Genomic DNA, 27,960 nt, shown 5'->3' with positions numbered 1-27,960 from the left:
TATCTTCGCCTTCGCGTGCTAAAATATAATTCCGTTGCATGATTTTTCAAACCATTTCCTATATTAAATACAATCGTTCCATATTTATTTTTAGCTTTAGACCCGATTCTATTTTTCATTTATAATTTTTTACCTGTTTAGCGGCGTTGCCTGCCGTTTATCTGCTGCTTCTCTAGTATAAAAATCTTTAAATACAAATTTAAAATATAAAAATCTTTTAAGTTACTTGTTTTAAATATTTATAATTACAAACAATATTCAATATGATGTCAGTGTATTTTATTGACCCACACAATTAATAAAAGCAGGAATGATGAAAAGCAGGAAACGCTGTGAAACGATCCTCGTCAATGACAGTAAATTAAATTTTGTTTTCACTCGATTAATTAACATATATTGATAAATTTGTCTCATGACTCATACGGTTCCATGGTGTAACGGTTAGCACTCTGGACTCTGAATCCAGCGATCCGAGTTCAAATCTCGGTGGAACCTGAGTTTTTGTTGTTACATGTGAGCAAAGAATACATGTCGCAGTCGTAATGTATTAGTAAGAGTTCGCCTTAAAGCTTTAATAACTAGTAATTACTGTTTTTTTTTTGCTGCAGGAGCAATCTCGTTAATAAATGCTTCTTTTCAGTTTACCGGAACCCGGTAGACGAAATCATACTTTGTGGTTTAAACATTTCTTAAGGCGTTTTGTAAGTAGTAGTCGATGTATCGAACATGGGAACAATGTATGTGTAATTCTAATCTACCAAAACGATCAATGATTATAATATTATATACATTGACATTGCATGTTTGTATGGTGAGCTCAAATGATTCTGACTCAGTTAGACAAGATGTATGTGTGTTAAAGAGCTGGATATAATACGGTTTGAAGAATTGAAATTGAAAAACAATTTGAAGAGATTCCCAACATATGAGATCATCTTCTTTTATTAGTGGTCGAAAGTTTTATATTTCTAGTATGTCTATTGATTAGATAATGTGGAATGTGTTGCCTTCATGGTAACCAAGGCAAGGATTACAAACAAAACATTGTCATTTCAAAGTGTGTTGTGTTTAATACAAATCAGGACTAAAATAGTAATTAATTAAGTAGTAAAGTTTTATTTTTTTACGATAATTAAAATGCAAATTCAAAAGCTCAAGATACTTATGATAGGTCCTTCTGAAGTAAGTTTTGTTTTATTGATGTGTTATGTTGATTGTGTACGGAATTTTTTAGATTCTTTTATAAATCTTACATAGCTAAGTAGCGGTTATGGAATTACCGTCAATGATTTCGACTCTAAAATGGCTTATCCGTGAGAGGAATGGAGATTTCATATACACAAACAATGTAATTATTGTGGTTGCAGAGTGGCAAGTCTTTGCTAGCCAATTTCATATCAGAGGCTGTGAATTATGAAGATTCTGAACCGCGTCCAACTCAGGGTGTTAGAATCGTCGAATTTGAACTGCCAAATCTAAGTATAAACGACAAACAGTGCAAGGTCGATATTGAACTTTGGGACTGCAGCGGAGATCATAAGTAAGTTTAATCTATCTTCACCTGCTACGATTATTTTTACGAGATTATTTTTGAGCTGTCCCTTCTTTAGTACGTAGGTTTTATAATTTATTTATTAAAAGTTCCAACTATAAACCATAACTTTCCTTAGCAGCAATGCCTTAAAGTTAACCATGAAATTAAGATATCCAGTTCAAAATGTTTATTTAGATCTACAATTGGGTGTAATTTATAAATACCATTACTAAATAAATTTCTATGAATCATTGAACAGGTTTGAATCCTGCTGGCCTGCTCTTCGAGTTGGTGTCAACGGTGTTATATTTGTATGTTCGTCTAACTCAACGAATGCACCACGAGAATTGGAACTTTTATACAATTATTTCGTATCGCAACCAAAATTATCTACAAAACAGTGTGTTGTATTCTGCAACTCCACCAACGGCCAAGAGGATGATGGTGTTCTCAACTTATGTATGTACACTTTTATTTTTCAAGAATATAATACTTTAGATTGTCATAAAATCATTAATGACATGGAATGAGTGATATTGGACGTTTTATCTTTTTACCTTACCATAGAAACAGCTTTTAGATTGTCAAAGTATCTTCGTTTCGGGTCCGATACAAAATTGTATTAGGGAAAACTTCAGTACACTATTTCATTTCATTCAGTAATAATTTTTAATTTTGTGCCAAATAATTATTTATTTTTTTAGCTCCGACGTTTTCAAGAGTTTCCCAAGTAGAAATCCATATGAATACAAGAAGAGATCGGGTAAAATTAGATTTTATAAATTTTGTGTCATCGATTTTACAATCTATTTCTCAAAGTGAAAATTAAGGCCTCAAAATTAATTTTGTGGATACATATCCCACATGGTAAAAATAAGAATTTATTCACGTGTATAATTGTCAAAGATCTGAGGTAAAAATGATGATATTGAGATGAGATTTATCTATTTGAGGAAAAGTTAAGATATTTTTTTAAATATGTTTCTCCTAACCCTCCTTAATATTTTCAAAAGCATACCTTGGGAAAGGCAACTTACCCCATAAAACAGTGAGGTGTGCATCATTACTGAAAAACATCCATTAATTGTCACCGAAGTCATACATAAGTCATCCCTGTAAAAGAGGTACATTAATCGCAGGTGCTGAATTAATACATGAAAAATATATAAATAATTTATTTAAATCCAATGGACTTTCATTTTTACAAGTTCCACAAAACTAAATATGCTTCGTACCTTATAATATTACAACTATTGATTTCAGACTATTCACCTATATTATCAATATACGACTTCCTATTAGATATTGCTTTGAATCACGTACGATAAAATACATTACTGAATTAGCTAAGTCTAATCACCTGTGTTCGATTGCTGTGGGATGCTGATTTAACGTAGTACTTACTTATAATAACTTAAACTCAATTATAAACCCGCGCTCAGTCTTAAAACATTTGGCTCGCATAATGAGTACTTTATCAACTTAACCTTGAACATTAAAAACTTAAATTTAACTTCTTCTGCTTGTTCCTTCATATTGTAAGAAATATTTACATTTCACTTGTACATAAAAAAAATCAAGAATCCTTAATAAATATTATTTCAATAATATTGTATATAATTCATCATTAATTATAAAAAGACTACCCAGGTGAGTGTAAAACCTTATAATTAAATGTATCACCTAGATCACATTTAGCAATATAATTGGTGTGGAAGAAAATGTATTACCTAATTTGTTTAAAATTATATTTACAATTTTATAAAGTCATAAAATTACTTATTTTTCCAATTACCACGATCGTTGAAGTTTTTTCGATCTCTTTGACCTCGATTTGACCCGCCGCGATTCCACCTGTCGTTGCCGCGGCCGCGATGTCCGCCTCGGTGTGGAAATCTCTGGAAATTCTGTTCCTCCATATAATTGAAGTCATTACCTGGGCCGTTATACCCCATATTACCGAAGTTGTTGGCAGGACCGAATTTATTATTATTGAAGTTATGTGGAATGTTAGGAGCGATGCCCAAAAGGCCCGGAGTGGGTCCGTTTCGCGGATCCGACATGGACTGATTGAAGCCGTGCATGTGTCCCACGTTCATGTTGTTCATACCGCCCCCCATGCCCATGGGCGGGCCGTTCATCATGTTCATACCGGGTTCCATCCCTCCCGGTGGGTTCATATTATTCGCTCCGAATGCTATGGGATTTGGATTAAAGTTTATTGGAGTTTTCAGTAAAGCTTCTTTTGGTTTAGGCAGTAAAGAAAATTCAGCATTTTCTCCAAGCGTAATACCTAAATTTGTAAATATACCGCAAAGAATAGAACTACTCTTTATCGCGGCGAGGTCAAATTGCTTCCCGGGCGTCTTATCCTGGTGAAACTGCTTAATCTGTTGCTGTACAGGCGCTAAATTTTGATTTACAAAAATCTTTTGGGTAGAACTCAAGTCTTTGTACCAGTTTGAATTCTGTAATATCGTTTGTAAGTCCAACGCGTTTGGTTTCGGTTCGACACTAACACTCTCGAGGGGTTCTTTAGGCTTTCTTCGCGGATCGACACGCGGAGCCGAAGTGACAGGTGCCGTTTTGGGTGTAGGCTTTTCAGTATCACTGTGGAATTCTTCTGTAGATAATCTAAATACTTTTCTTAACCGCGGATCGACTAGAGCCTGCGATTTTGCAATACTATTTTTAATATCTGTGTAATCAGGTCTGGGTATGTAAATGGAGACTAATTTGTAGTGTATAGGGGGATGGTTATTAATGGAGCCGTTTATTTCAGAGGCTGGAGTGTAATTAGGTATGGCCTTAAACGGTAAGCTTAATCGTAAATCGATATCTCCGCCTGCGCTCTGTCTCAAGTCCGTGTCACCAAAAGTGGGATTAAATTCAGATTGTCTAAGATCTACGTCACTTCTTCTACGGCCGTCCGTCGGTTCCCCGACGACGCAATCGTAAATAGATATTTTAGATTGCTTTTTCTGTGGAATTAATTTCGGCGTCTCGACAGTTTTATCTGGCGATCGCTTCGATCTCGGATCCCGTGATACACTAACTGACTCGGTTTGATTATTTTGCGTTATATTTTCATGCATGTTATTTTTCATGGTATTCAACAATTTAGTTACTTCCTCACTTATATCAATTTTCGATAAGTCTCCTATCTTACTCAAGACGGCCGAAGGCTCTATGACATGCGGCGTCGGTGTCGCCGGCGGAGACATGAAACCCTTTTGCGGCGAAGAATTAGGGGATTTCTTTCTTGAACCTTTTTCCTCGTCGCTGGAATACCATTTCTCATCAATAAGCAAATTATTTTCCTCGTCGTCGTCTGTCGTAGAACGCCGATTTCTTCTAGCTGGATTTTTAAATATTGGATCTGGTTGAAGGAATCTTATGTCTGTATCGCTTTCTAGCCGAACTGCATTCTCATTTACATTTGATGTGGTAAATTTTGTTTCAGCGTCAGTATAAGGAAGCACTCTGTGATCGACATCTTTTGTTTCAATTTGAGTAATCGATTTTTCAGCTTCAAATGTATCATTAGAAATGTCAATGTTCTCTTTATCTTTTGATGCAAATTTTAATGCATCTTTAGTATATTGGTCAATATCAATTGTATCTTTTGGAGGCTGACCATCTTGTTTTTGGGTGCTGTTTGTTAAAGAATCTTCATGTTTTGTTGCAGACACAGAAGACTGAAACCGCATATCAATATCTTGACCTGGAAAACCAGTCGATATTGCTACATTATTTGTAATATTTCCTGGCGGTACGCGTAAATCTAGATCTTTACTACCAGTTCCAGTCGGAATAAGCGGCATTTGTTGTTCAGAATTATTAATTAAACCGAGTTTCTGAATACTCATAGTATTTAATTGTATATCAGTTATTTGTTTAAGGGATATTCCAATACCATTCAATTGTAATACTGTCAGTTGACCCAGTTGATCTAAGTTATCAATACCCAATTTTTTAAGATCTAAGATTTGTCTAGGTGTTAGAACTCCGGTTAAATTTTTAATACTTAAAACACTCGAGGAATGACTATAGCTTGGTGATAAATTTGCGTTTGAAGTTTGATCAGTTTGCCATCTTGATTGTCGGACTTTTGGTGATATTTTATTTGATCTATCATTACTCATATTAAAATTATTTATAATTTCTGCGTTATTCTGAGGATTAGGGATGTTAATTTCAAACAATGATGGTATAGATTTTTCCTGATTATCTGATTCCTCGGGATACTGCTGTTTTAGTTGGAGTTGAGTAGTTTGTATCATTTTTATAGCATCTTCACGGTTTAACCTAGGAAAATCACCTAAAATTTCTTTAGGTGCCGATTCGATATGTTTAAGTATAATATTTTTTAGATTTTCGTTAAGCGGTTTGCCATGGGCAAATTTACAATCATCATTGTATACGCATGGAAGACCGGTATGGTAATATTTGCAAGGAAAATCGGCATGCATGTACAAACATTTATCTCTTTTTGCACAACAGTCCATTAAATAGAACTTACACAGCTCCATTTTACGCGGTGGGTGGGCGTCGTGCGAATAAATACAGTCATCACCTTTGTGACACTTGCCTTGCATGAAATATAAGCACACACCTTCGGAATCTTGCATGTTATGGTTCCCTCTGCGCCGATCACTTTTGTTTTTATTTCTTTCTCTCTGCTGATTTCTATGCCTGCGATGATTATCCCTCGAATCTTGACTACTATCCGATTCATAAGATTCTTCTTGCTCATCTTCTTGGAAGTCATCATTTTGTGATTGATTATGTACAGGCGACGCACCTCGAACACACATCATCTCGCTTTCATCCACTTCATCGGAGAAATCTTGCTTTTTACGTTTTTTACTAGGACCATCTTTATTTTCGTATTTTTTTCTTCTCTTATGCTTCCGCCGTTCGTCAACGTCAGTTTCAACGTGACCATCGTTATCTTCATTTCTATTCATAGCTTTTCTTATTGCTTTTTCAATATTGCCAGCAAAATCTTCTTCTAAAGGATTAGCATTTTTCCGAGATTTTTTATTTTTCTCCCTGTACTTTTGCTCACCTTTGTTTGACTTAGATTTTTTCTTCTTACCTGATTTCGAATAATAAAAATTTTGTGAATTGTTATCGCTTACGGGTACCTCTTCATCTTTAGTTGGAACATCGACGTCTTTCTTTTCTTCTTGCAGATTATTTGTTGTTTCAGTTGTTTCTCCATCGCTCTCGATTTCTCCGTCTTCCAAGTCAGTATTCGACGCTGGATCCGCCATTTCCAAAGTATTACTGGAATTTTATAAAACATTAATTAATAATATTATTTGCATAAATAGTTTATTAATAAAAGGATATCAGAATCGTTTTAAAAGAAAATAATATATTCTGGGCAACATAAACAATTTTTACGAAAACATGCCAATGTTTGATCGTCATTCATCTTTGTGACAAAGCAAACATCATTAGAAAGACTGACTATTAATTTCAATAGTAATTATAAAAAATTTAATAATAGTTAAATGAGGCCACATAAGTTACCTATTGATAATGTTTATTTGAGGGCAAACCGAGTATTGAGTAAAAGTACAACGACATACTTGTTACAGGCTGGCCTTGAAAAAATAGCATAACATTTATTTATTGAAGGTTATATAATCAATTTCCTTTTTTAATATGGGCACTTTCATATAGCATTAATATAACATACCATATCAATGAGTATATCGTTCGTTAGTAGACTAATTTGATAGTAATAAACATATTCGTAAATAAGCGGCGATTCATTCGTGAATACCATAAGGTTACAAACGTTAAAATATGGATATTAATACAATTAAAAATTGTTGTTTTCTTAAAATTAAAAAAAAAATTTTTTTTTATTAATTTTTCACTATTTTTAACTATTTTTATACATATGAACAGAAGCCGTGGCGAAAAATTGTGAAGAATTAGTATTCGGTCTACGCCAAAATACAATAATCATCGTGTTGTGTGTGAGCATTTAATGTTACTTGTGTGAACTTTTTATTTCTAACCAATAAATTGCCAAATATGCATCCTAGATATAGAGAAAAAACTATTTAAACCTGGATTCTATCAAGAGCTATTCGAATCAGTTTTAAAGTAAAACTATATAATTCTACTGACTAAGCTAGAGTTATAAAAACTGCGCAGTTAAACACTATTAAAAAGAAAAGGCGATAATTAGGTACCCACGATTAAAATTAATTGTATCACATAATTCAATATAATATAGAGTATCTAGTCTCTACAATAATGCAACATAGCGATACTATATCTATCAAATATTCAGATTATTTAGTAGCTATCTAGATATAAAGAAAAAAATTAAGATAGCGACTGATAATGTCGATCAATAGTTACAACCAAACAATTTTTACACACTACATACACACGAGCACGCCATATTTGTATAATCCGAACAAATAAAGAAGCCGCGCCAACTCATGAACTGAATCCTAAATAGGTTAACAAAGACTTTTAGGAACTGACGTCATGGTTTAAATTAGTTTTTTAGTGAAGGTTAGGATCAAAATGTATATTGAATTTAAGCTAAAAATTTAAATAAATCTAGATTTTAAAAATTTCGATGGAAACAAATGAAATTTTATGTACCGGGATTTTATATACCTAATTACTAATCGCGTATAGAGTTGCATTGTAATTACTATTGTTTTTATGTATTATTAAAAATAACATATCTATACTAGCTATGTTATTTTTAGCGTAAGGAGTTTGTTTGTTCTAAATGGGACTTTGATTTCCAAGTTTCATTTGAATACTATACCTAAGAATCGTCGAAACAATTGTCATTAGGAAAATTCTTCAAAAATCACTTAATTGATATCGCAGTAAGTAATTCGACATGTGTGGACAGGATACAGTAGAGCAACTGTTTGCTCCAGCCACAACTTTCAAATTATTTGAAACGAGCGATTAATAAGCAAGCAGTGGGTGGCTATTCACATTGCACAATGTCTCGGTGTGCGCTAAGCTCTCACCGCGAACGAATATATAAATGACGTCAGCTTCTAGAACGGTAAGATATCTTTGTCCTTACTTTTACGAGGTCGCGATTCGTGCAACGCTCACACACACAAACACAGTGATTGGCGTATAGTGAATCACTACAAAACCGTATAAGCCTACCATTTCTGAAAGGTCGGATGACATGCACTTTAAATGATATTAAAACTACCTAGGTACTAAAACCTTCACCAAAAGCCCAATTAATATAATAATTAAGAAACGAGTAATTACCTATTTTATAAATCTAAAAATTAAAGAGCATGCATAGTACAATAGCTACATAAAAGATAATATACGTTGACGTCTCAACAAATGAGATCCGCCATTTTGTGTTCGAAAGACGGGTCTTGGATACATATTTAAGTTAGCAATTTTGTTGACTAGGTCAAAACCTAAAGATTTCAACCTAGACAAGATGCTGTAGTGTATTAAATATATCACAATTGAAAAATAGATATGTCGTTTTTAGTTAGCACTATGTAATAAAATACAATTTTGGGGGCACGCATTGGTAGAAAATATGGCCTAGCAAGTAAATATATAATAGTGTTACCAATCTTACATTAATGAACAATTCACTATGTGCGACTACTATACGCCATGTAAAAAAGAATCTCATAGCATTGCTGCATATAAAGACGAAACAAATCGACTACGTAATAATGATTTCAATTTCAGGTTCGGGCGTCGACTGCAGCGAAACAACAGCTTATTCCGAAAATATTTAGTTCTACTTTTTGACACTCTTAAAGCAGTGGCGGTAGTATAGCGTCATTGCTGCCAATAAAAAATATCAACTTAAGTCAAACACTAAACTTTTATTTAATTTACCGAGACTAGTCACATTAACAGCAAAAGATTATATAAATAAAAATTAATAACATATTTATTTAATAATACAAAAATATATTTTACTTGGGAATCGAGAATTTTCAATTGAAAGTACATTAAGGCATATATTGACTCACAAGACGTATTTGTCGTACCACAGTCTATAATAGTTTAAAATATTTTTTTATATTACATTAAGTATTCATCCTATTAAATAAATTAAAGTGTGTAGCTATAAAACAGTAAAATAGTTATTGGCCTCTTTGACATCATAAATCGTAAATGTAATATTTTACTACACTTTTAAATTTTATGGCGATGGAACTCTGACGTTTTTTACCTTGATGGGTTAATACACTGTCAAAAGACACATAGATTCAAACTTATAATCTCATAAATCGAGTTATATGTCATATTATTTGGCAATTATTTTTTGCTGTGAGTGGAGTGATCAGTGATAACGATAAACGTGACAATAAGACAGTCAGCACATTTTGAAGAAAACATTTTATAATGTCACAAAATAATAACCCATTTTCCGAATTAATTGGAAGCAAAAATAATGAATCTAGTAGTGGCAGTTCAGAATCTATTTCAGTACAAAAACAACTAACATCAAAGAAAAGCAATGAAAATCAGTGTGTTCAAACAATCAACAACATCGTCGAAAATGTTTTCCATTTTACTATAAATGCAGATGCTGCCGATGAAAAGTCTGGCAAGCAGCTTGTTTATCTGGAAGAATTAGCGCAAGTTATGAATTTAAGTTGCATTGACTTGCAGACTTTAGAACAAGCTCTATTTGAAAGATTACTTCTCGGAGATATTGAAAAAAATGTGATCCCCAAATCAAGCAAAGTTTTCAAAGAACATGTTGTTCAAAAACTTGTTTTCCCTTACTTATTTAACTCTATGCAAAATTTGCAAAGCTATGAGAATATAAATGATGATATCGTAAGAAATGGTATCAAAAAGATGAAAGAACTAATATTTAGAAATGCTGTAACTGTCCTTAAACAACCTGCATTATTTGAAGACCAGGATTTTGCAAATCAACTTTTAGAACTATTACAGCATGTAGATCCTCAAAGTCACATATTCTTTATTGATTTAGTAGAAGCGTTCATGGCTGAAGGTTTGAGTTTTTGAAAATTATATATAATATATGATTTGTGTTAAACCATTTGCTCACATAAAATTATAAAATTTTAGGACATGCAGAATCAAAAGACCAATTGAGAGATATAATGATTCCAGTCCTGAAAAAAATGTATATAGAGCTAAAAACTTTTAATATAATTGACTTGCCAATTTATATTTTGCCATCTATTAATTTATTTGCAAGTAAGTACTTAAATAATTGTTTTATTTATAGGAACTTACTAATGTTATACTAAAATATATTGTCTACAACTTAATATAGAGGGCACAAACCAATATATTAAAGTTAACACTGAAAAACATGTACTACAAATATATTAAAATAGTTATAAGTACTAAAAATTTCCAGGTAGTCCATTTTTAGCACCAATTTTATTGGAAGCATGTGAGCCAGAAGATGAAACCATTGGTATTAATTACCAAAATACAATTATAGGTGGATTACTTGCTTTGTCTCCTCTACCAAGAACAGCAGCAGGGCCTCAGGTCTTTTTTGATAATCCATTGGATCAGGTAATTAATTATTAATATTTGTTTTCTTATCAAACATTATTTATTGTTTCTATTTGCTGTAAATGTTAATTATATTTAATATTATAAAATTATTTTACGGCAATCCTAGCTTCGAGTTAACAACCCGAAGAAGCGACGTTAAAGCTAAAGCGAAGCCTATGTGAAATAAGTTACTGATTCAATAAATGGAGAATTAGGGTGAACAGTATAAGTGACATTGACACTGTGAACAAAGATATGCTCCCCTGTAGACCTAGGAGGAATGGAGCTGCCTCAGAGTGATACAGTTAAATATATTGGACTGCACTTGGTCCGTAGATTGACATGGCAAAAACACATAGAAACAGAATGGCGTGAGATAAACATTAAATATATATATTTGCTGGTTACTGGGTAGAAACTCAAATTATCCATCGACAACAAACTCCTTAGCTACAATTCTGTTATAAAACCCATTTGTGGACCTATGGAATACAATTGGGGGAGCTACATGCTACTCTTAAGATAAAATTCAAAGAACACAAAATTACATGCTTAAACAAATAAGCAACTGGCTGGTTCATAAAAAAGGCCAAAGTACATAAACACCTGGGCATACCTACAGTTAAAGTGGAAATAAAATGGAAAATCATCCTTACCACCTAACTGTTCAACTCACCCTACCTGAGTGTTTAAGCCGTCTCAAAAGACGAAGAACCTTGGAGCTCAGCAAGATTGACTGAGCTAATATTACTATGGTAGATATTCCTAATGAGGAATATATCTGCTACTGTAATATCCTACAACTTATCTGCTCATACTCAGAAGAGAGCTCTTGAAAAAAAAATTATAAAAATAGAAACATTATAAATTTGCCAATAAATTTAAAAGTTTTACAGTGAGATCCAGAGTTGAGACAATAATGAATATGCCCTGTATGTCACACTATATGGTTTTACAGTCAAATTTACCATTAAATTATAAAAATGTCTTTTTAGTTTAAACATTTACCAGATGTAATGTTAATGTTTTTTTATTTCAGACATCTATATCAATGACAGAAACGTCTCTTTGGAATGCTACATCACATCTTATAAATAATATGCACAAAGTATTTTTGACACTGTTAAAGGCGGGCCCAGACATTAAATATAGGCTATTACGATGGATTGCAAAATGTCTGAAGAATAACGCAGCTAGGGGCAAATTGTGGAATATTCAGGTAACTTATGATTTAAAAGTAGCAGAGTGACAAAACTAGTTATGTATATAATAGTAATCTGTAAGTTATGGTTTAGCATTTGTTTATTCCCTGTGGTACTTAAATCTAGAATAAAGAGATAATGCTAAGGGCACTAGTAGAGATACAATAATAATTAGCTGAATGAAAAACTTAATATAATATTTTATATTTCAGGGTGGTGAATATAACTCGTTCACATTAAATTATGTGTCAGATGGTTTTATGTTAAACCTTGGTGCAGTTTTATTACAACTTTGTCAACCATTCTGCTCTGTGCCAAATGATCCCAAGTCCCTTAAGATAGATCCAACATATGGAGCTGTACCTGTAAGTAGGCATTGCTTCTTCTGCTAAGTTCTTTTGGCAAAATTATATGAATGTATATAATCTATGGGATCATTACATAATTTTTATTAGGTCACTTTGGTCAGCTCAAGCAGGATGGCCATTCTCAATTGCCATCCTTTGTCATGTTTTAATTTTACTTGTATCTGTTGGACAGTATACAATTTAGAAAAAAAATTATATATAATTTTACTTTTTTTTAAATTGATAAATTGATATCACATTCAGTTTCTCTCCTTGTCAGCCTGAAGAATGCGAAGCAAAATTAGTTCACTTGGACTGCCTTCATAGGGAAACATGTCTCCTCCCAGTTCGGGAGACTGAAGAGGGAGTAACTGTTAAACGTCCAACCGCTGAGACATACAACTTTGTTACTGAATGTTTTTTTATGACACAAAAGTGTATTGACTTAGGTATGTTCCATTAAATCTTCGCAATATATATATAAATAGAATATTTGATTAAATTTTCTTATCACATAATTTATAAATTTAACATTGCCTTGATACAAACTTAATACATATAAAAATCTTTTCATTTTCAGAAAATATTTTTTGTTCCATAGACTGACACAATCAATGATTGTCAGCGACGGATGTTGGTTAATTAATGCTCGTTTATAGGTTTCCGCGTTTGTGTGGAAAAGCTGTACCGGTGCAGCCAAGAAGTGAACAGGGCCCAACGACAAGCGGAGGTGGCCGGATCCGCTAGTAATTTAGTGGAACGCTTATTACAATTTCATATGGCCAAGTATGTATAATAAAACCATTTATACATAGGGTCCTTCAAGAAAAGGGCCTACAATTCTTAAAGGGCCGGCAACGCACACGCGAGCCCTCTGGCATTGAGTGTCCATGGGCAACAGGATCACTTAACATCAGGTGAGCCTATTTGCCCTCCTGTTCTGTTAAAAATATATATTAACGCGTTGTTCGTTCTAGTCGGTCCATCTAGTGCCTGAAGCATGCAACTTTCAACTCCAGGTCTTCGATTCGAATGAATGTTGTGCAAGAATACATTTTTATTATTGTGTAACACGTGTTTAAACCAAACGTTATATCATAATAATGAAAGCAAGGGGTCGGAAGCCATATTTAATAATGTATCGTGATTTTTTGTTTTCAGATATTTATGCCTCCGTTGTGCGTTGTTAGAGAAAGACACTCTCACTAACCTGCATCGCTTCCAAGCGATGACCTGCACATGGCTGGTCCAGGTCTCGATTCGAGAGAACGAGACCAGAGCGTGCTATGCGCCGGGCAGCCTCTTGCCCGTGGAGCTGCCCGTCACCACGCCCCCGCCTGACACACTGAGGTACTTTTATTATATTTGTAAAGTAAAGTGAGTATTGAAATGGACAAATTGATTAAATTTATCTGAGAAAAACGATTTTCGTGTCGTTTCCATATTTTCCGGTAATTTGGAATTTGGGATTGTTATGTTATATTGGCATGTCTTTTAATTTTGAATCTCAAAACAGTTGAAAGTATTAGGATTAATGTTAACGTTTAGAAAATGTTCGTACAATAATCTTCTACAACTTTAGAAGAGGCCTAACACGGCTTCAGTGTTTTGAAGAGCTAACATCTGTGTTCAGTGATGAATCCCCCTGTCTGTGGACTGTCGAACGCTGGTATTTAGAATTCCAGCGTGGACATACTAGTGTTAGTGTCAAATCTCGCGAAAGACGCCTAAAATCCGCCATCACTGAAGATTGCTGTGAGATAACTAATTCTCGAAGATCGTCATGTATCGAGAGATACAAGATCTATTAGGCATCTCAGGGAAAACCATTCAGACGAACTTGCGCTTGGTGTGAGAAAGCTACTTTGGCATTGGATACAGCATCTCCTTTCCGACGATCACAAGGCGACCCGCGTGAGATGGCGTAAGAAAACACTGCAAAGCTTCAACCGAAGAGAGTCAAATCACGTCTACGACATCATCAGTGGTGACGAATCTTGGCCCTATGCCTACGATCCTGATTCCAAACAACAATCTACAAACTGGGTCTTTCAAGACGAGCCAAAACCGATTAAAGTACTTCGTTAAAAAAAATGGAAGCCACGTTTGTTGAAAAAACCGGGCATGCTGCGACTATTGCACTTGAAGATCGTAGAACGGTTAACGCACAGCGGTTAACACACGTGGTATAGCACAGTTTGTTTATCACAAGTCATCGCCGAACTTCGAAAATTTAACTCAAAGCGACGAGACAAGGCTCGTCAAACGATTGAGTATTTGAAGCAGGAAAAAGTAGAAATTCTTTATCCATCTTAAATACAGTCTAACGAATTCTTTACATTTCCTAAAATTAAGAAGTCTTCGTGGTGAAAGGTTCAACTCTTTCAAGTCAGCCATTTTGAATACCCCACTTTAGAGTGGAATAAATGTTATAACAACTGGTTTGAGCGAATAGAAAAGTGTATTAAGCTATGTGGTGAATACTTTGAAAAACAATAAAGAGAAGTTATATAAGGTTCTAGTTGTGAATTTTCTTCAAACGACAAAACTTAAAAGGCATCCCTCGTATCTATTATATTATTCATTATTATAGTGTACTTATTATTATAGTATTCATAGGTTTTTAAGGTAGAGAACCTTTAAGAAAAGAGCATACTAATCCTTAAAAGGTCGACAACGTCCTTTTGAGCCTTCTGGGATTGTGACTGTCTCCTGGTTCATTGAAAAAATGACCATTGATCAGAGATTGTGTATTGCTTTAATTGAAATCCATGCTTGAGCCGGTTTTATTAATAATTTCAGATGCATTCCTGAATTTGTGTTGGAAAATGTAATAGTTGTCTTAACGTTGACTCGGCGCATGGTCAGCGCCATCAATGAGGAGGCGGACCTGGCTGGACTGCTGCCACCTGCTTTGACGCTCGTTTTGGCCTTCATGAGGGACTCGAGCAGGACCTACAATCCACATTTGAGGTATACGAGTTTCATCTGACGGGATCAAATCAGTGTGATTTTTTTATACGAATGGCGCCATCTATGAGTAAATAATAAACTGTTTTTGAAAAGCTTATAATTTGTAATTGTATTTAAGTTCTTAATAATATATTCTTCAAGAGACTCGCCAAGTAATAAAATGTAAATTGCAGAGCCCGTTTGGCAGAGTGCCTGGAAGCAATGTTACCGAACCATGGCACCGATCCCCAACCGATGAGCAGCATGGCGTCTTTCTATCGGGAACAATTGTTTAAGGAGCATCCTCACAGGCTGCAGGTAAACTTTACTTTCAAGATCGTTATTAATTACGTTAAATTGTAGTGTGTTAAAAGATAGTCAAATAGAAAGATGGGAAGGCGGAGAGCTCGTGAAAGAGACGGATGGAAAAAGCAAGGGAACGCCTATGTCGGAAAACAACCTAACCAACTGGCTGTTAACGTAAAAAAATGCTTGAGTACAAAGTACACATGTCAGAAGTGAAACTTCTTTGTAAATTAATTATTACTAAGTTAAAAGCCTCAAAGATGATCATGTACCTTATATGATCAATAATATATATACACTAAAATGATGATATAAATCTAATATGTAACTACTAAACAAATACATCAACCAATAACGTATATTTTTTCTCGATCTCCCATTCTCACTCTCTCTCCCTTTTCTTCAACAAAATCGCTGCACATCTTCGTGACGTTTCGTTTTTTTTACCCTCAGGCGCCTCAAGTAGTTTCATTTCAAAAAAAGTAATGATAAATATAGTTAAGATACATATTTTTATCTTTATTACGATCTTAACGTAACAATCAAATATACAGTATTTTCAATAAAATAATTCCAATAAAAATTGCCACAAATTTCTCATTAACTGTCATTTAAAACTAATTTTTTAGACTAGTTCCGATGAAAGTTTTAAGGGGACATATATACACACATATACATGCCAAATTAATTCATTATTATATTGAAGGGAAAATAATGACCATAATCAGGTGAACATATTATGTGAAATAATTCTAATTATGTTAACAAGTAGTTTTGATATCTCTTATCGTTTAAACAGTGTTGCGTAAATATAATTTGAACTTCCGGCCTTTCAGCTAGTGCCGTGCCTCTTGGACGTGTTTGTGGGCATCGAGATGACAGGCCAAAGTGTCCAGTTCGAACAGAAGTTCAACTACCGCCGACCCATGTACGTCGTCATGGAGTTCCTTTGGGGCATACAGGAGCACCGGGATGCTTTTACGTGAGTACTTCGACACTCAACTCATATTTTTGTCAAGAACTATAATTATGAGAAGTTGAATGGCTTATTTCTAAGGATTTGCTTGAAATTAATACAAGTATTGCTCATATTAACAAAATGTTTTCAGTCATCTCGCAAACGAAGCAGAAGCGAACATGGAGGCGGTTCATCCGCCAATTTTCCTTCGCTTCGTGAATTTGCTGATAAACGACGCCATTTTTCTTTTGGACGAAGCTCTCAGCAATATGGCCCAGATACGCATCATGCAAAATGCACGGTAAGATTTTTTGAAATTTATGTATCGTGTTTCTGCCGAAAAGTTTATCATAAATATATAATATGTCCGCATCTGTTCACCGTCCTGTCCATTCCAGAGGATCGGGCGCTTGGGCATCCCTTCCCGCACATGAGCGGGAGCAGAACCAGGCAAATCTGACCCATATCGGAATGCTGGCCCGTTTTGATAATATTTTGGGGAAAGACACGGTTCGAACGTTAGCCCGTTTGACTGCGCACGCGCCGCACGTGTTCTGCCATCCGACTTTGGTCGATCGAGTTGCTTCTATGCTCAATTACTTTTTGTTGCACCTCGTGGGGCCTACCAAGAAGAATTTTAAGGTAATCCTGTTTTCTTTAAGGCTTTGACTCGCTTCGAAATCGCTTTGGTCATTGGAATCCCAGCTGAGTATCGAGTAAACAGTTTAAGGAAAGAATACCTTAGTGGATTAAAAAGGCAAATATTTATTTTTAGAGTCGTGGAAATAAAAAATAAAAATTTTCAGGTAAAAGATATGAAAGAATATCAATTCGATCCGGCTGTAATAGTCCTGGATATTTGTCGAATGTATGTGGAGCTCGGTTCCAACGAGAGGTTCTGCGCTGCGGTCTCTGACGACGGAAGGTCTTATTCGCCACAGCTCTTTACCTTGGCTGAAATGGTTTTGGGTGAGACCATTTTTTGGGGATTGAATTATGCGTTATTGTTAATAATATTTTTGACTTTCCGATAAGGGGAAAATATTATAATTATTTTTTTCCAGCGAGAATTGGAGGTGGTGGTTTAATATCGTCCCTACAAGAAGTGGCATCCAGGATCAGCACAATGGCTGTACAACGAAAACGTGACGAGGACATTCTGGCGAACGCACCGGACGAGTTCCTCGACCCCATCATGAGCACCTTGATGCTCGACCCGGTTGTGTTGCCCAGCTCGAGGACAATCGTAGACAGGACCACTATTGCTAGGTCGGTCTTTTTAATAATAATTGTTTTTGTCGAAATTAAAATTTTACTACATTGCGTGACTGTAAAAAAAAACTATGAAAGTATTCAGATGGCCTTTACGAGATTCTTAAGAAAATCACCAACATCACCTTAATGCCTGGAAATCTTTTAGTGCATTTCAGATGGTATTTTCTTTTGCTAACTAAGAACTCGACCCTTAAAGGCCGGCAACGTACCCACTAAAAATGGGTGTCTAGCCTATGGCTGCTCTTTTTGGGCGTCCCTTTGCCCCCTGTTATATATAAATGAAAAAAAAAAGAATATAAAAAACTTGTCATTGAGAAATCAACAATTTTTTTTCAGGCACCTCCTAAGCGACCAATCGGATCCATTCAACCGTTCCCCTTTGTCAATGGACCAAGTGAAGTCGGATACGGATTTAAAGCAAAGGATACACGCGTGGATCGCAGAACAAAGGCAAAAAGTGCAATTGCCTGAGAGCAATGCAAGTACAAGTTCTTAAGTTGTTTAAAAATATCCAGTGTATATAATTATGATACAGTCTCGCCCCCAATCAGGTACGGTGCAGACCATATCAAATAATCCGGAAACATTTATTTTGCCGGAAATCGAACCCGGGACCTACGGTACAGCGACAGAGGCGCATTCAATTCGTAACATTGTGCCAGAATAGTTAATGTAAATAAATAAGTAGTTGTACATCGATTCCATATGACCACAATTGTGGACAAGAAAATATTTTAAACGAGTTACTTCAATTAGTTGGTTAAATTCAATTTCTGAATGTGTTATTTTACTTTAATAGCATTTATTAAACAAAATCCTTCTAATTACAGTTTTAACCAATCCACTGTTCCCTTTTCTTGGCAGAGTAGACGTTCTTTGATAGTGTAGTTAAATTGCTGTAATTAGATTGTGTAATGGGTAAGGAGGGGGTATCTCCTAAGTTTTCGTTTTGAAAATTTTCTTGAGATATTTTGACACTGCATTTCCGTTTTTTTTTTTTTTATTTATTTCCGTAGTTAATTATTATTGATTTTGCGTGACGGATTTAATGTGGCACCGCTTTAGTTACATCTAGCCCGTAATCGGTTAATTGATAAGGTTTTTACAGTTAAATAGCCGTAAGGGTTTTAGTGCTAAGGTTCTTTCGTTTCCTTTAGAGAGTCTATTAAAACCATTATTCATAACCTATATTTGAGGTTAAAAATAAACTTTTTTCCATTAATTTTGTGATATTATTTTAATAAAAAATTTATAATTGCTCAATGTTTTGAAGTGATTTGCTTTTCAAGTTATATTACTTGTTTTCCCACCAATGTATATTTTTGTGGTTTCTTTATGAAGTAGGATACATAGAAAGCATGTCTAAAGCGTTTATTATATATATTTCTTGTTAGAAAATAAACATATTTATTTTTGTTAGTCAACTCTATTTGTTCGTTTTTTGGACTGTTGAATTAAATTTTTTTTTGCTATTTACACTTTTTAAGGTAAGTTTCAATTGAGACTTAGCGCCAAATTTTCTTTCCTAGTGTCAAATCCGATACCTTGTTTGACGTACGGGAGTCGGACTTAGCGAGTGTAAAGTAATGATTATGATAATTACATTTAGTGTAATAAAGTCGTCGTTCCAAACGGTACCAAGAGACTACTTATTTTGTATGATCTTGTAATGTAAGAACACAATTGTTATAAAATGAGAATAAACTTTTTGGTATAATTTTACTTTCCTTTAAAAATAAATCAATGCACAACCTATTTACGTCTGGGCCTCAGATTTCTGCTTCTATTTCATGATCATTTATCAAACTAATCTTTTTTGGAAGTAAGGCGAGGCGGTTCCAGCGAATGTAAATGGGCACATAGAATAAAAGTACACTGGTGCACGGCCGGAGATGGAACCCACGTACTCGGGGATCAGAGTCCGTCACTCCGACACGGCACTGTTGCGTGTTTTTATTAAAGGGAAATAAAAAGGAAACATTAAATCAGTCTGTATATTGGATATGTCTGCAATACAGCAAGATACAATACAATGAAAACAGGTAAAAGTGATAAAATATTGGAAACAAAAATAGTAATTAGAATTTCTTCTTCGAACAAAACTATAATAAACCATTCTTATCATTACTTAAAATCGATACTATTATTATTGATGTTAGTCAATGCCTCTAGAGACGAGCCTTTCGTGAAGCGTTGCAAGTAAAAAAATTAAATCACTTTTTTTATCAATAAACCTCAACAATACGATAACTAAAACTCAACAACCCGTCGATAATTTTCTTATTTCCTAATTTTGACGCCTAAACATTACAACAAAACGCCGCACGAGAGGCTCTCTCGTGTAAACTTATATCAATGGGCACTTTTGGTTTAGTTTAAACGTTACTATTTAATCTAATATCATAGTAATAAAAATTACAAACTTATCGATCACCTAAAAGCAAACATTAAAATAATTAACCTTCTATAAAAGAACTATCAAATCTAAGATCCTAGCAAAGTTATCTTATGGTACATCTCCCTCGCATACAAAAATATCTTTATGTACTTTCAAAAAGTTACGGATGCCCGACGACAGCCGACCACGCCCCGCCCCCGCCCCCGCCCCCCCTCGCCCCGCGACGTCGACGCACACGCACACGGCTATATATTGCACTTATGACAAAATCTACACGGAAATCCGGATTTCAATACTGGCTCGGTTTTACGTTTCTCGCGTTTGCGCAGCGCTCGCTAATTACAGTTCATATTTCACACGACGAAATGGAATCGATCGAGGGCTCGCAGTCAACTTTCCAGTCGCGTATCACATTCGTTTGTCAAATCATAAGCGTACATACGTCATCTGCTATTATCATTATATACATATCGCAAGTTTACATCGTCGAATTCGGCACATATCGAATAGTGGCCCTAATATAAATTTCGATTGAGCAATATCACCGTACTCGGTTCCAAAGGTGAGCCAAAATATAAATTCGCCGTAATGGTCTCTGTAACGCTATCAAAAATAATGAAGCCGATCTAAGCCCGGTGAGTTTTAAAATGCGATGATGATGAAAGCGTACACCGGGGCCGCGTACAAACTAAATGCGGTCGCAAAAGCTATTTCGTTACGGAATAAAGTGATTTCGTTCGTGCGTAAAGAGTGCGTCCTAACTAACTTTCACTTGTCGAGACCTGTATCAAAGTACGAGTAAAATTTCCAAAAATCAGTCTATCTTCCCGCTTCCCTCGTCGAGTCCCTTTAAAGCTATTTTCCCGAGAGACCCGTTTCGAATCCGAGACCGAAACCCCTCGTTTGGTCCTAGTTCTTACAAAAATATATAAACGGTTTTAACTGACGATATGTCGAACGAAAATTAGCTTTAACTAAATTGAGATCACTGAAATCCAGCCACACTCCAAATATCAAAGTATGTACATTTGTGTAAGCCATTGCCTCCATAGAGTTTAACCTAAAACGATTATTATTGTCGTTTCTATTCATTTCTGGAAATCTGGATGCGAACACAATTTGAGGAATTTGTCTTCCAGAGAACGCGGGACGAACAGATCCTAAATTCTACTTCACTGGACTCTTTCGGGCCCCTTGTGTTATAAAGATATATTTCATTGAACAATTTACAATCTGTGCGTCCGGCTTTCGACAGACAACAAATATCCCAGAAATCATCAGGTGTCATCGCTCAAACTGTATAAACCCTTAACGGCGAGGGTTGATTCCCTTCGACCCGTATTCCAAAAAGTATCTCGAGGTTCACACTGGAGCACCACAGAAACGTCAACGGTTTGATAGACATTGTGAGTTTTCACCTTTTGGAATACGGCCGGTCAAGCTCACAGATGAAGACAGTTATCTGAATTTATACAAGAAAAAATACTTCCAATTCATTTTCACTCAAAGGTTAAACGTCAATTGTCAACACGAATCATATCCAACATAGTACCGCATCAGTACGAGGGTACAAATCGGTTTTCTTGCGCCCTGTACATCTGTCGAGTATGAAAATACGCTTCCGGCTCCAAAGTGAACCGCGCAAACGAACCCTTTTGTACCCGACGACCGAACGCCTGGCAAAAGTCAGAGTTCCATGGTTTAAATCTATAAATTGTTCATAAAAAATGTTCCGAATCCCGATTTCATTGTACTGTCCCATTTGTTGGTCGCCCCTTAAATAAACCGGCAATAGGCCGAAATCGAGAAGCCGTCGCAGATTCGACGAGACTGGACGAATATGAAGGAAAATTAAATGAGAAAATTATATAAAGAAATCCAACGGAACCGAACCGTTCGGCTCTACGTTTCGAGAGACAGAAGCGAAGCTCTGGCTAGGCCGTCTCGTCTGTCCGTCGAAGCGACGAGTCCGGGGGCTAGTCGGAGGCCGGGGGGTGCGGCTGCAGAGGCTGGAAGGCCGAGCAGACGGAGGGCCGCAGCGTGAAGCCCGGCGCCGAGGGCTTCATCACCGACACCGACTCCGTGTGGGTGCCGTCGCCCGATTTCAGGTTCACCTGAAAACCAAAGAGCTCTTCTGTGGACCTATTTGTGACGATACAATCTTTGAAACTTTGCTAATAGAATTTTCAGAAAAATCGTATTTGTAAATAATTGCAATATGGGAAATATTAATAATAACAAAAATTTTATAAAAACCTATACCTGTACCTTTTCACAACCGTCTGGGGGTTCACGGGCCAAGAATCTATTGATCTGTGGCGAAGTCCCCAGTTTCGAGCCATCGAGATCCGGAGACGAACAAACACTTCCACCTGGAATGATCAAAACGGATCTCACTTCAAGTACAACATGGGAACCGGCCGGTAACCGGCAGTAAAATGAAGGTAGACTTGTTTTTCAAGCTTTTGTATTAAAATTCCGTCTATGTTCGGAACGGCTCAAACAAACCCACTCTCGCATTTCAAGATAACTATTGGTTAAAAAAACAAAATGCCTACATAACTTAGTATAGTGCGTTGAAAAAGCTTGCATAAAACTCAAAATCATCTAAGGCATGCTTCATGATGTGCTTTCGGGGATAGCTATGGGTTACCTAAAGCTATGTTTGTGACGACACACTGCGACCAGCAGTTTCAAACAAATTGTGGATTAAATTGGTCTAGAAGCCTAAAACGTGCTATCTCGCTCATTGCGTATAGTTTCGAGCGAGGCAACACATTCTATAGTCGTTACAAAATGTGTGAATGTCACAAAATAGGTTGAAATTGAAAAATATAAGACCTGTGGCGAGAAGCTCAGCCGAGCCGGCACTCGACAGTGACCCTCGGGATGGTGGATCTACATCAATGTTGACTTTACTTTACCCAAGTAGCGAATAACATTTAATCAAAACATAATCATTAATGAAATAGTTACGATAACACTGTGACTATTTTTGAACAATTTCTTTAAAATATTGTATCACTATAATATGTTAATTATATCAAAGAAACAAGCCTAAAATGCAGCAGGCTGTAAGACACATTCGATTGGCTTGGTTACCCCATGGAGAAAGGCATTTACATAGTTAAATAACTTTTTTTTATCAAAAATACATGATAAACCTAAGACACATTATATTGTGGTCAAATAACGAATACTTATTTGAAAAATAAAGAATCTAAATAGTAATGTATGTATGGGTACACAACACATCGCATTGTTTTAAAGTTTTCAAATTTATAACAATTAATATAAATTTAATTATTATGAGTTTGGTATAAATACAATTTACTTGAATCCAAAAAAAACAATAATAATATTAAATTGATTTGAATACCTGAGGAGTGTGCAGTATGACAGAGGTCGTGTGGCGTTTGAGTGTTGACAGATCGCCGCAGGAGATCGGCCAGCGGAGCTCGGTGACCTTCAGGTGTCACCTGGCAAATTAACATGGTTAACAATTAATCATAATTTTTCATTTAAAAACGTAAAAACCTGTAAATTGAGGGTGCCCATTGGCTACACATAATTTTTTGGTCAAGAACTCAGTTTTTGACTTGAGTCAGAAACTAAAAATACTAGTTTTTAGGTCTTAAATGATTAAAAGTGATGTGAATAATATGGTATTTTTATAAATAAAAATAATACTATTTTATATCTAAATTAATTGTTTTTTCACTGTTCAAACTAGGAAAAATATCGTAATTCACACTTGTTAGTATCATTCACAAAATATATGTAAACCGTAGAGATAACATAATTAATTTAAAAAGTTACCTTATCCCTTAATCTGTCAAGATGAGGAGTCTGTGTGCCACTGGCTGGACAAAGTACAAGTCTTTCAATCTCCTGGTTCAGACCCTCCACCGATGATCGAGCTGCCCTTAAGGGCACTGCACCACCACTAAAACGGGACCCTGGAACATTTATCACAAAATAAGAATGATACTGTGTCTGTGCTTTGGATATGATGACATATTTAAACTAAATTAAAAATATATATATTTACTACAATTAGACATATTATCAGATTTTGTAAGTGTGTAAATTTATTTATTTATAAATGGCCTTAATTTTCTTCTTGTTTCAGAGAAAATTAAAGAATATCCAATATACCAATAAAGTATGAGCTTTAATTGAGCAGTCATTACCACAAATTAGGTTTTTACATATAATTTTAGATACATACATAGTCCAGGACTCATAGAATGTGCAGAAAAATCTCCAGATCCTGATGGTTTGTGTGGTCTCTGCAGACGACTGCGAAGAAAACGATCTAGCTTATCATCTTCTGAGCCTCTTGAAGACCTTCCAGATACACCACCTCCATCATCAGTCTAAAACATTTATTGAATATAAAGAAAGTTTACGATTAAAAACATAACACAAAGTTTTTTCAATATGGTATTGTAAATAGCCATTAATTATTTAATCACAGATATATTAGGCATATGGCTACAACATAGAAATATAGCTTGTTAATCAAAAGCAATATTAATTAAATTAGTTTTAGATTATTAAAATAATTAAATATCTGATCCCCCTAGTAAAAGTACCTATCAAAACTTATTTAACAATTGTTAAAGCATGAGCAATTTTCCTTGCTAAATCTACAACATTGATTAAAATCATCATAATATATTATTATATATTTATAATAACCTAAATATATAATAATATATATTGTGTTACTAAACTTTTACAGATATATTACAATATATGTAATATTGTGAGAATAAAAAATACTAACCTGAGTAGATTTATCAACTTGTAACTGTCCCGCATGAAGATAGTAGTCTCTTGACCATTTCCCTTTTTGATACAAAGTATCTAAGGATGCTGTGCGACGAATTACACTGGATCCTTTACCTTAAATTAATAAAACACTTGAATAATGTACATTTCTTTAAATAATATTACACACCTTTGTAAAATTGTTCATTAGAAGGCATCTTTAATTTTTACACTATACCAACTAAAAATAATGTTCTTACTCAAATACGAGAATTCCATTGCAGCTATTTCCACTTAAATATTTTGCATAAGCAAAAAGCAAAATAATTATATTCACTTGATTCTAAACTGAGATACAGTAACATGTGCCCAGAAAAAAATGGCTTCTTATAAAAAGTAAGAAGCGGGTCGTAATTTAAGAGGGTACTTATATAAATAAAAAGGTACCTTTATAGTTGACAGCTCCGGGGCTCCTCTGACCGGAAAGAGCGTGATCAGGGGAAATCCGTCGCCACACGTTGGTGGGAGAAAGAGTGGGGCTGTTGCCAGTATTTTTTTTGAATCCGCCACTAGGTTTCATAATTGAAGAGACCGGCAAAGTCGCTCGCATAGGACCCTGCTTGCCCACAGGGCAATCCGATTGTTTTCGGACGCGACCCGACATTTTCACTAGATGTGCCGATTCACAGATGTATCAATACTTTATTTGTATCGAATGCAACATCTAAACGCAACTACCTCTTCAATGTCAAACAAATAACATAAAACGCCGAGTGCCGACGCCGCACGGCTTCTTTGTAAGAGATCTTGTTAGGCCGTGAATCGACTGTGCTATGTGCTTTTGTAACTGTATAAAATATAATGAGTATGTTCGGGGAAGTACGTTAAAATATAAAGAAACAAATTTTGAACGTAAATAATCTTCATCTAGCACTTATTAAGTAAAACAGAAATTAAATCAAACAAGTCACATTTTTTTTCTGCACTACAATGGATGAATGAATAAAGTGACAGCTGACATAGGACCGAAGATGTCGCGCCATTCTTTGTTCATGTAAACAATTATTTTTCCGATAGCATAATAATTTTTATAAAGAGCATTTACAAAAACAATTCAATTTAGATTAAAATATATCATAGAAATCATATAGTAAAACTGTTTTTTAACATTGCAATTATCAGCTGATTACTTTGCTACTTCTGAACTCTAGTTAATGTTTAGCAACTCAACAGATTGTCCATGTCTTTATGAACTTTCTCTGTGAGAGTAGTGAATATGTTCTTTAATCTCTTCCTTCTTTCACAGTAAATTTAGATATTATTTTTATGTATCTCTATAAATATTCTATATTTTTATGTTACTAAACTCACAGTCAAAACCATTTAACTTATTTTTCTCACATTTGACTTGCAATGAATCCCCATATAGTAGGACCTACTTCAATGTTTATGTTATTGTAATGAGTTCATGTGAAAAGTATTATTAAAAGCTAATTTAATGTTAAATTATTAAAAAAAAAAAACTTTAATGTTATCATATGTGTAGACTGCGTTCTCCTAACGAATTACTTTGTATTATATTTTCTAAAATAAACCAAACATAAAAAATTCTTTAATTTTTTTTGTTAAATATCTATTTGTCAGTGGAAACTCCAATATAATGTAACTTCTTTAAACCCATTATCATTAAAGATTTAGAGAAAAAACAAAACTTGTAATTTTTACTCTTTTAATATTGGATACTTCGCTTGGTTTGTATATCATCTAGCAATATTCTTAACTCTTCATCTTCAAACCTTCCTTCCAATGATGGTATAAGTGCCTTAGCTTCTTCTGGTGTTTCAGGACAGAGATTTGCTAAACTAGCAACTTCAAATTTGTGAAGTTTCTTTGATTGCAACAAACTAGAAAATATAAATCACTATATATTATACATTTAATCAAATCACATTACTAACTATAGTTTTTTAATTATATATTCATTACTTGTTTTACTTTTTTTACGCATATATTTATTTGATTATAATTATAACCTAACTTGTAACTAAATATTTTTAATTATGTGTTATAATAAAAACTTACTTTCTTACAGCAGTTATAGTTTCTTTGTTTTTAAACTTCTTGAACATATTTGTATATGTTAGCGTTTTCATAAACACTTCTGAAAATTCCTGTTCTTCCTCAGCAGATTCATTTTGTGCTTTTCTATGTTCTAGTAGCATGTCAACTTCGGATATGAGCAATGTTTCAGCGTTTTCGAATTCTGTGAATAAGAAAAAAGGCGTGACAATCACAGATAAAATGATAATGATATAGAAAAAACGATATTACCTTTAGGAAATTGTAAGTCAGCGGCATCTTCTTCAATAACATCTTGAATGGGTCCAGACATGTTGTCTTTTTAAGTATTTATATTACTTATAATTTGACAGACTTTAACTATTTGTATTACTATATGTATGATTTTAAATCATAGGTTTCCTCATTAAAAAAACTTTTATAAAACATTCAACTTTGTTTGATTTGGGTTTCTTTGATAACAGTTTACGTTCAGTGTTTACAAAATTTCAAATGAAATTTCAGTATTTGTATTTTATATGACAACTGACAACTGACGGCGTTTTTGCAGGTTACATTAATTTACAATACTATATTATTTTTAAAAAGGTATT

At 34.6% G+C, this 27,960-nt stretch overlaps 5 protein-coding genes, 1 long non-coding RNA gene and 1 other non-coding gene across 13 annotated transcripts; 4 read left to right on the top strand and 3 right to left on the bottom strand.

The window, feature by feature from the left end:
- The first annotated feature begins 423 nt into the window (after positions 1 to 423).
- Positions 424 to 495, top strand: Trnaq-cug. The gene has a single exon. It is a non-coding gene; the product is annotated as a tRNA-Gln (tRNA).
- Positions 496 to 1,074: 579 nt separating this feature from the next.
- Positions 1,075 to 2,583, top strand: LOC110992366 (intraflagellar transport protein 22 homolog). Its single transcript, XM_022258147.2, has 4 exons — positions 1,075 to 1,182; positions 1,368 to 1,540; positions 1,794 to 1,993; positions 2,239 to 2,583. Exons 1-4 carry the CDS (start codon positions 1,138 to 1,140, stop codon positions 2,361 to 2,363), a joined length of 543 nt encoding a protein of 180 aa, XP_022113839.2. The 5' UTR covers positions 1,075 to 1,137; the 3' UTR covers positions 2,364 to 2,583.
- A 111-nt stretch (positions 2,584 to 2,694) lies between these two features.
- Positions 2,695 to 9,297, bottom strand: LOC110992348 (protein suppressor of sable). 4 transcript variants are annotated; one of them, XM_022258114.2, is made up of 2 exons: positions 9,150 to 9,297; positions 2,695 to 6,826 (listed from the first exon to the last, which is right to left on the bottom strand). In XM_022258114.2, exon 2 carries the CDS (start codon positions 6,811 to 6,813, stop codon positions 3,310 to 3,312), a length of 3,504 nt encoding a protein of 1,167 aa, XP_022113806.2. In that variant the 5' UTR covers positions 6,814 to 6,826; positions 9,150 to 9,297; the 3' UTR covers positions 2,695 to 3,309. The 4 variants fall into 4 exon arrangements, with proteins under 4 accessions (XP_022113806.2, XP_022113807.2, XP_022113805.2 ...); XM_022258115.2 differs by lacking the exon at positions 9,150 to 9,297 and adding an exon at positions 8,619 to 8,713; XM_022258113.2 differs by lacking the exon at positions 9,150 to 9,297 and adding an exon at positions 8,346 to 8,523.
- On the top strand, positions 8,470 to 9,395 carry LOC123689717. Its single transcript, XR_006750628.1, has 2 exons — positions 8,470 to 8,597; positions 9,266 to 9,395. It is a non-coding gene; the product is annotated as an uncharacterized LOC123689717 (long non-coding RNA).
- Positions 9,396 to 9,804: 409 nt separating this feature from the next.
- LOC110992340 (ubiquitin conjugation factor E4 A) lies at positions 9,805 to 19,831 on the top strand. Its single transcript, XM_022258102.2, has 16 exons — positions 9,805 to 10,553; positions 10,631 to 10,762; positions 10,929 to 11,092; positions 12,114 to 12,293; positions 12,489 to 12,641; positions 12,904 to 13,072; positions 13,283 to 13,409; positions 13,785 to 13,973; positions 15,426 to 15,596; positions 15,770 to 15,893; positions 16,718 to 16,863; positions 16,991 to 17,140; positions 17,238 to 17,481; positions 17,646 to 17,808; positions 17,904 to 18,108; positions 18,451 to 19,831. The coding sequence occupies exons 1-16, from the start codon at positions 9,932 to 9,934 to the stop codon at positions 18,608 to 18,610; spliced, it is 3,099 nt and encodes a 1,032-aa protein (XP_022113794.2). The 5' UTR covers positions 9,805 to 9,931; the 3' UTR covers positions 18,611 to 19,831.
- Positions 19,832 to 20,094: 263 nt separating this feature from the next.
- On the bottom strand, positions 20,095 to 26,294 carry LOC110992349 (glucocorticoid-induced transcript 1 protein). Of its 4 annotated transcripts, none has more exons than XM_022258118.2 (7): positions 25,736 to 26,294; positions 25,305 to 25,423; positions 24,744 to 24,891; positions 24,332 to 24,471; positions 23,892 to 23,991; positions 22,775 to 22,884; positions 20,095 to 22,626 (listed from the first exon to the last, which is right to left on the bottom strand). In XM_022258118.2, exons 1-7 carry the CDS (start codon positions 25,950 to 25,952, stop codon positions 22,489 to 22,491), a joined length of 972 nt encoding a protein of 323 aa, XP_022113810.1. In that variant the 5' UTR covers positions 25,953 to 26,294; the 3' UTR covers positions 20,095 to 22,488. The 4 variants fall into 4 exon arrangements, with proteins under 4 accessions (XP_022113810.1, XP_022113811.1, XP_045487071.1 ...); XM_022258119.2 differs by having other exon boundaries at positions 22,781 to 22,884; positions 25,736 to 26,293; XM_045631115.1 differs by lacking the exon at positions 25,736 to 26,294 and adding an exon at positions 25,549 to 25,692.
- A 709-nt stretch (positions 26,295 to 27,003) lies between these two features.
- LOC110992350 (DNA-directed RNA polymerase II subunit Rpb4) lies at positions 27,004 to 27,860 on the bottom strand. The gene is made up of 3 exons (XM_022258122.2): positions 27,620 to 27,860; positions 27,371 to 27,551; positions 27,004 to 27,192 (listed from the first exon to the last, which is right to left on the bottom strand). Exons 1-3 carry the CDS (start codon positions 27,678 to 27,680, stop codon positions 27,018 to 27,020), a joined length of 417 nt encoding a protein of 138 aa, XP_022113814.1. The 5' UTR covers positions 27,681 to 27,860; the 3' UTR covers positions 27,004 to 27,017.
- Between the last annotated feature and the right edge of the window lie 100 nt (positions 27,861 to 27,960).

The sequence above is a fragment of the Pieris rapae genome, chromosome 14 (genome assembly GCF_905147795.1).
Source record: "Pieris rapae chromosome 14, ilPieRapa1.1, whole genome shotgun sequence".
Classification (NCBI taxonomy): Eukaryota; Metazoa; Arthropoda; class Insecta; order Lepidoptera; family Pieridae; genus Pieris; species Pieris rapae.
This window is presented reverse-complemented; position numbering and strand designations above follow the sequence as displayed.

What these genes read in the sequence shown, in the direction of transcription:
- LOC110992366 (XM_022258147.2), top strand. Translation starts at nt 1,138, where the DNA reads ATGCAAATTCAAAAGCTCAAGATACTTATGATAGGTCCTTCTGAA. An exon ending in TTATGATAGGTCCTTCTGAA is followed by an intron (nt 1,183 to 1,367) that starts GTAAGTTTTGTT and finishes TTGTGGTTGCAG; the next exon opens with AGTGGCAAGTCTTTGCTAGC. An exon ending in GACTGCAGCGGAGATCATAA is followed by an intron (nt 1,541 to 1,793) that starts GTAAGTTTAATC and finishes ATCATTGAACAG; the next exon opens with GTTTGAATCCTGCTGGCCTG.
- LOC110992348 (XM_022258113.2), bottom strand. Translation starts at nt 8,371, where the DNA reads ATGACAATTGTTTCGACGATTCTTAG. An exon ending in ATTGTTTCGACGATTCTTAG is followed by an intron (nt 6,827 to 8,345) that starts GTATAGTATTCA and finishes ATAAAATTCCAG; the next exon opens with TAATACTTTGGAAATGGCGG.
- LOC110992340 (XM_022258102.2), top strand. Translation starts at nt 9,932, where the DNA reads ATGTCACAAAATAATAACCCATTTTCCGAATTAATTGGAAGCAAAAAT. An exon ending in AGAAGCGTTCATGGCTGAAG is followed by an intron (nt 10,554 to 10,630) that starts GTTTGAGTTTTT and finishes ATAAAATTTTAG; the next exon opens with GACATGCAGAATCAAAAGAC. An exon ending in GAGCACCGGGATGCTTTTAC is followed by an intron (nt 16,864 to 16,990) that starts GTGAGTACTTCG and finishes AAATGTTTTCAG; the next exon opens with TCATCTCGCAAACGAAGCAG.
- LOC110992349 (XM_022258118.2), bottom strand. Translation starts at nt 25,952, where the DNA reads ATGTCGGGTCGCGTCCGAAAACAATCGGATTGCCCTGTGGGCAAGCAG. An exon ending in CGGAGCTGTCAACTATAAAG is followed by an intron (nt 25,424 to 25,735) that starts GTACCTTTTTAT and finishes TATTAATTTAAG; the next exon opens with GTAAAGGATCCAGTGTAATT. An exon ending in TCATACTGCACACTCCTCAG is followed by an intron (nt 22,885 to 23,891) that starts GTATTCAAATCA and finishes TGATCATTCCAG; the next exon opens with GTGGAAGTGTTTGTTCGTCT.
- LOC110992350 (XM_022258122.2), bottom strand. Translation starts at nt 27,680, where the DNA reads ATGTCTGGACCCATTCAAGATGTTATTGAAGAAGATGCCGCTGACTTA. An exon ending in TGACTTACAATTTCCTAAAG is followed by an intron (nt 27,552 to 27,619) that starts GTAATATCGTTT and finishes TCTTATTCACAG; the next exon opens with AATTCGAAAACGCTGAAACA. An exon ending in ACTATAACTGCTGTAAGAAA is followed by an intron (nt 27,193 to 27,370) that starts GTAAGTTTTTAT and finishes TATATTTTCTAG; the next exon opens with TTTGTTGCAATCAAAGAAAC.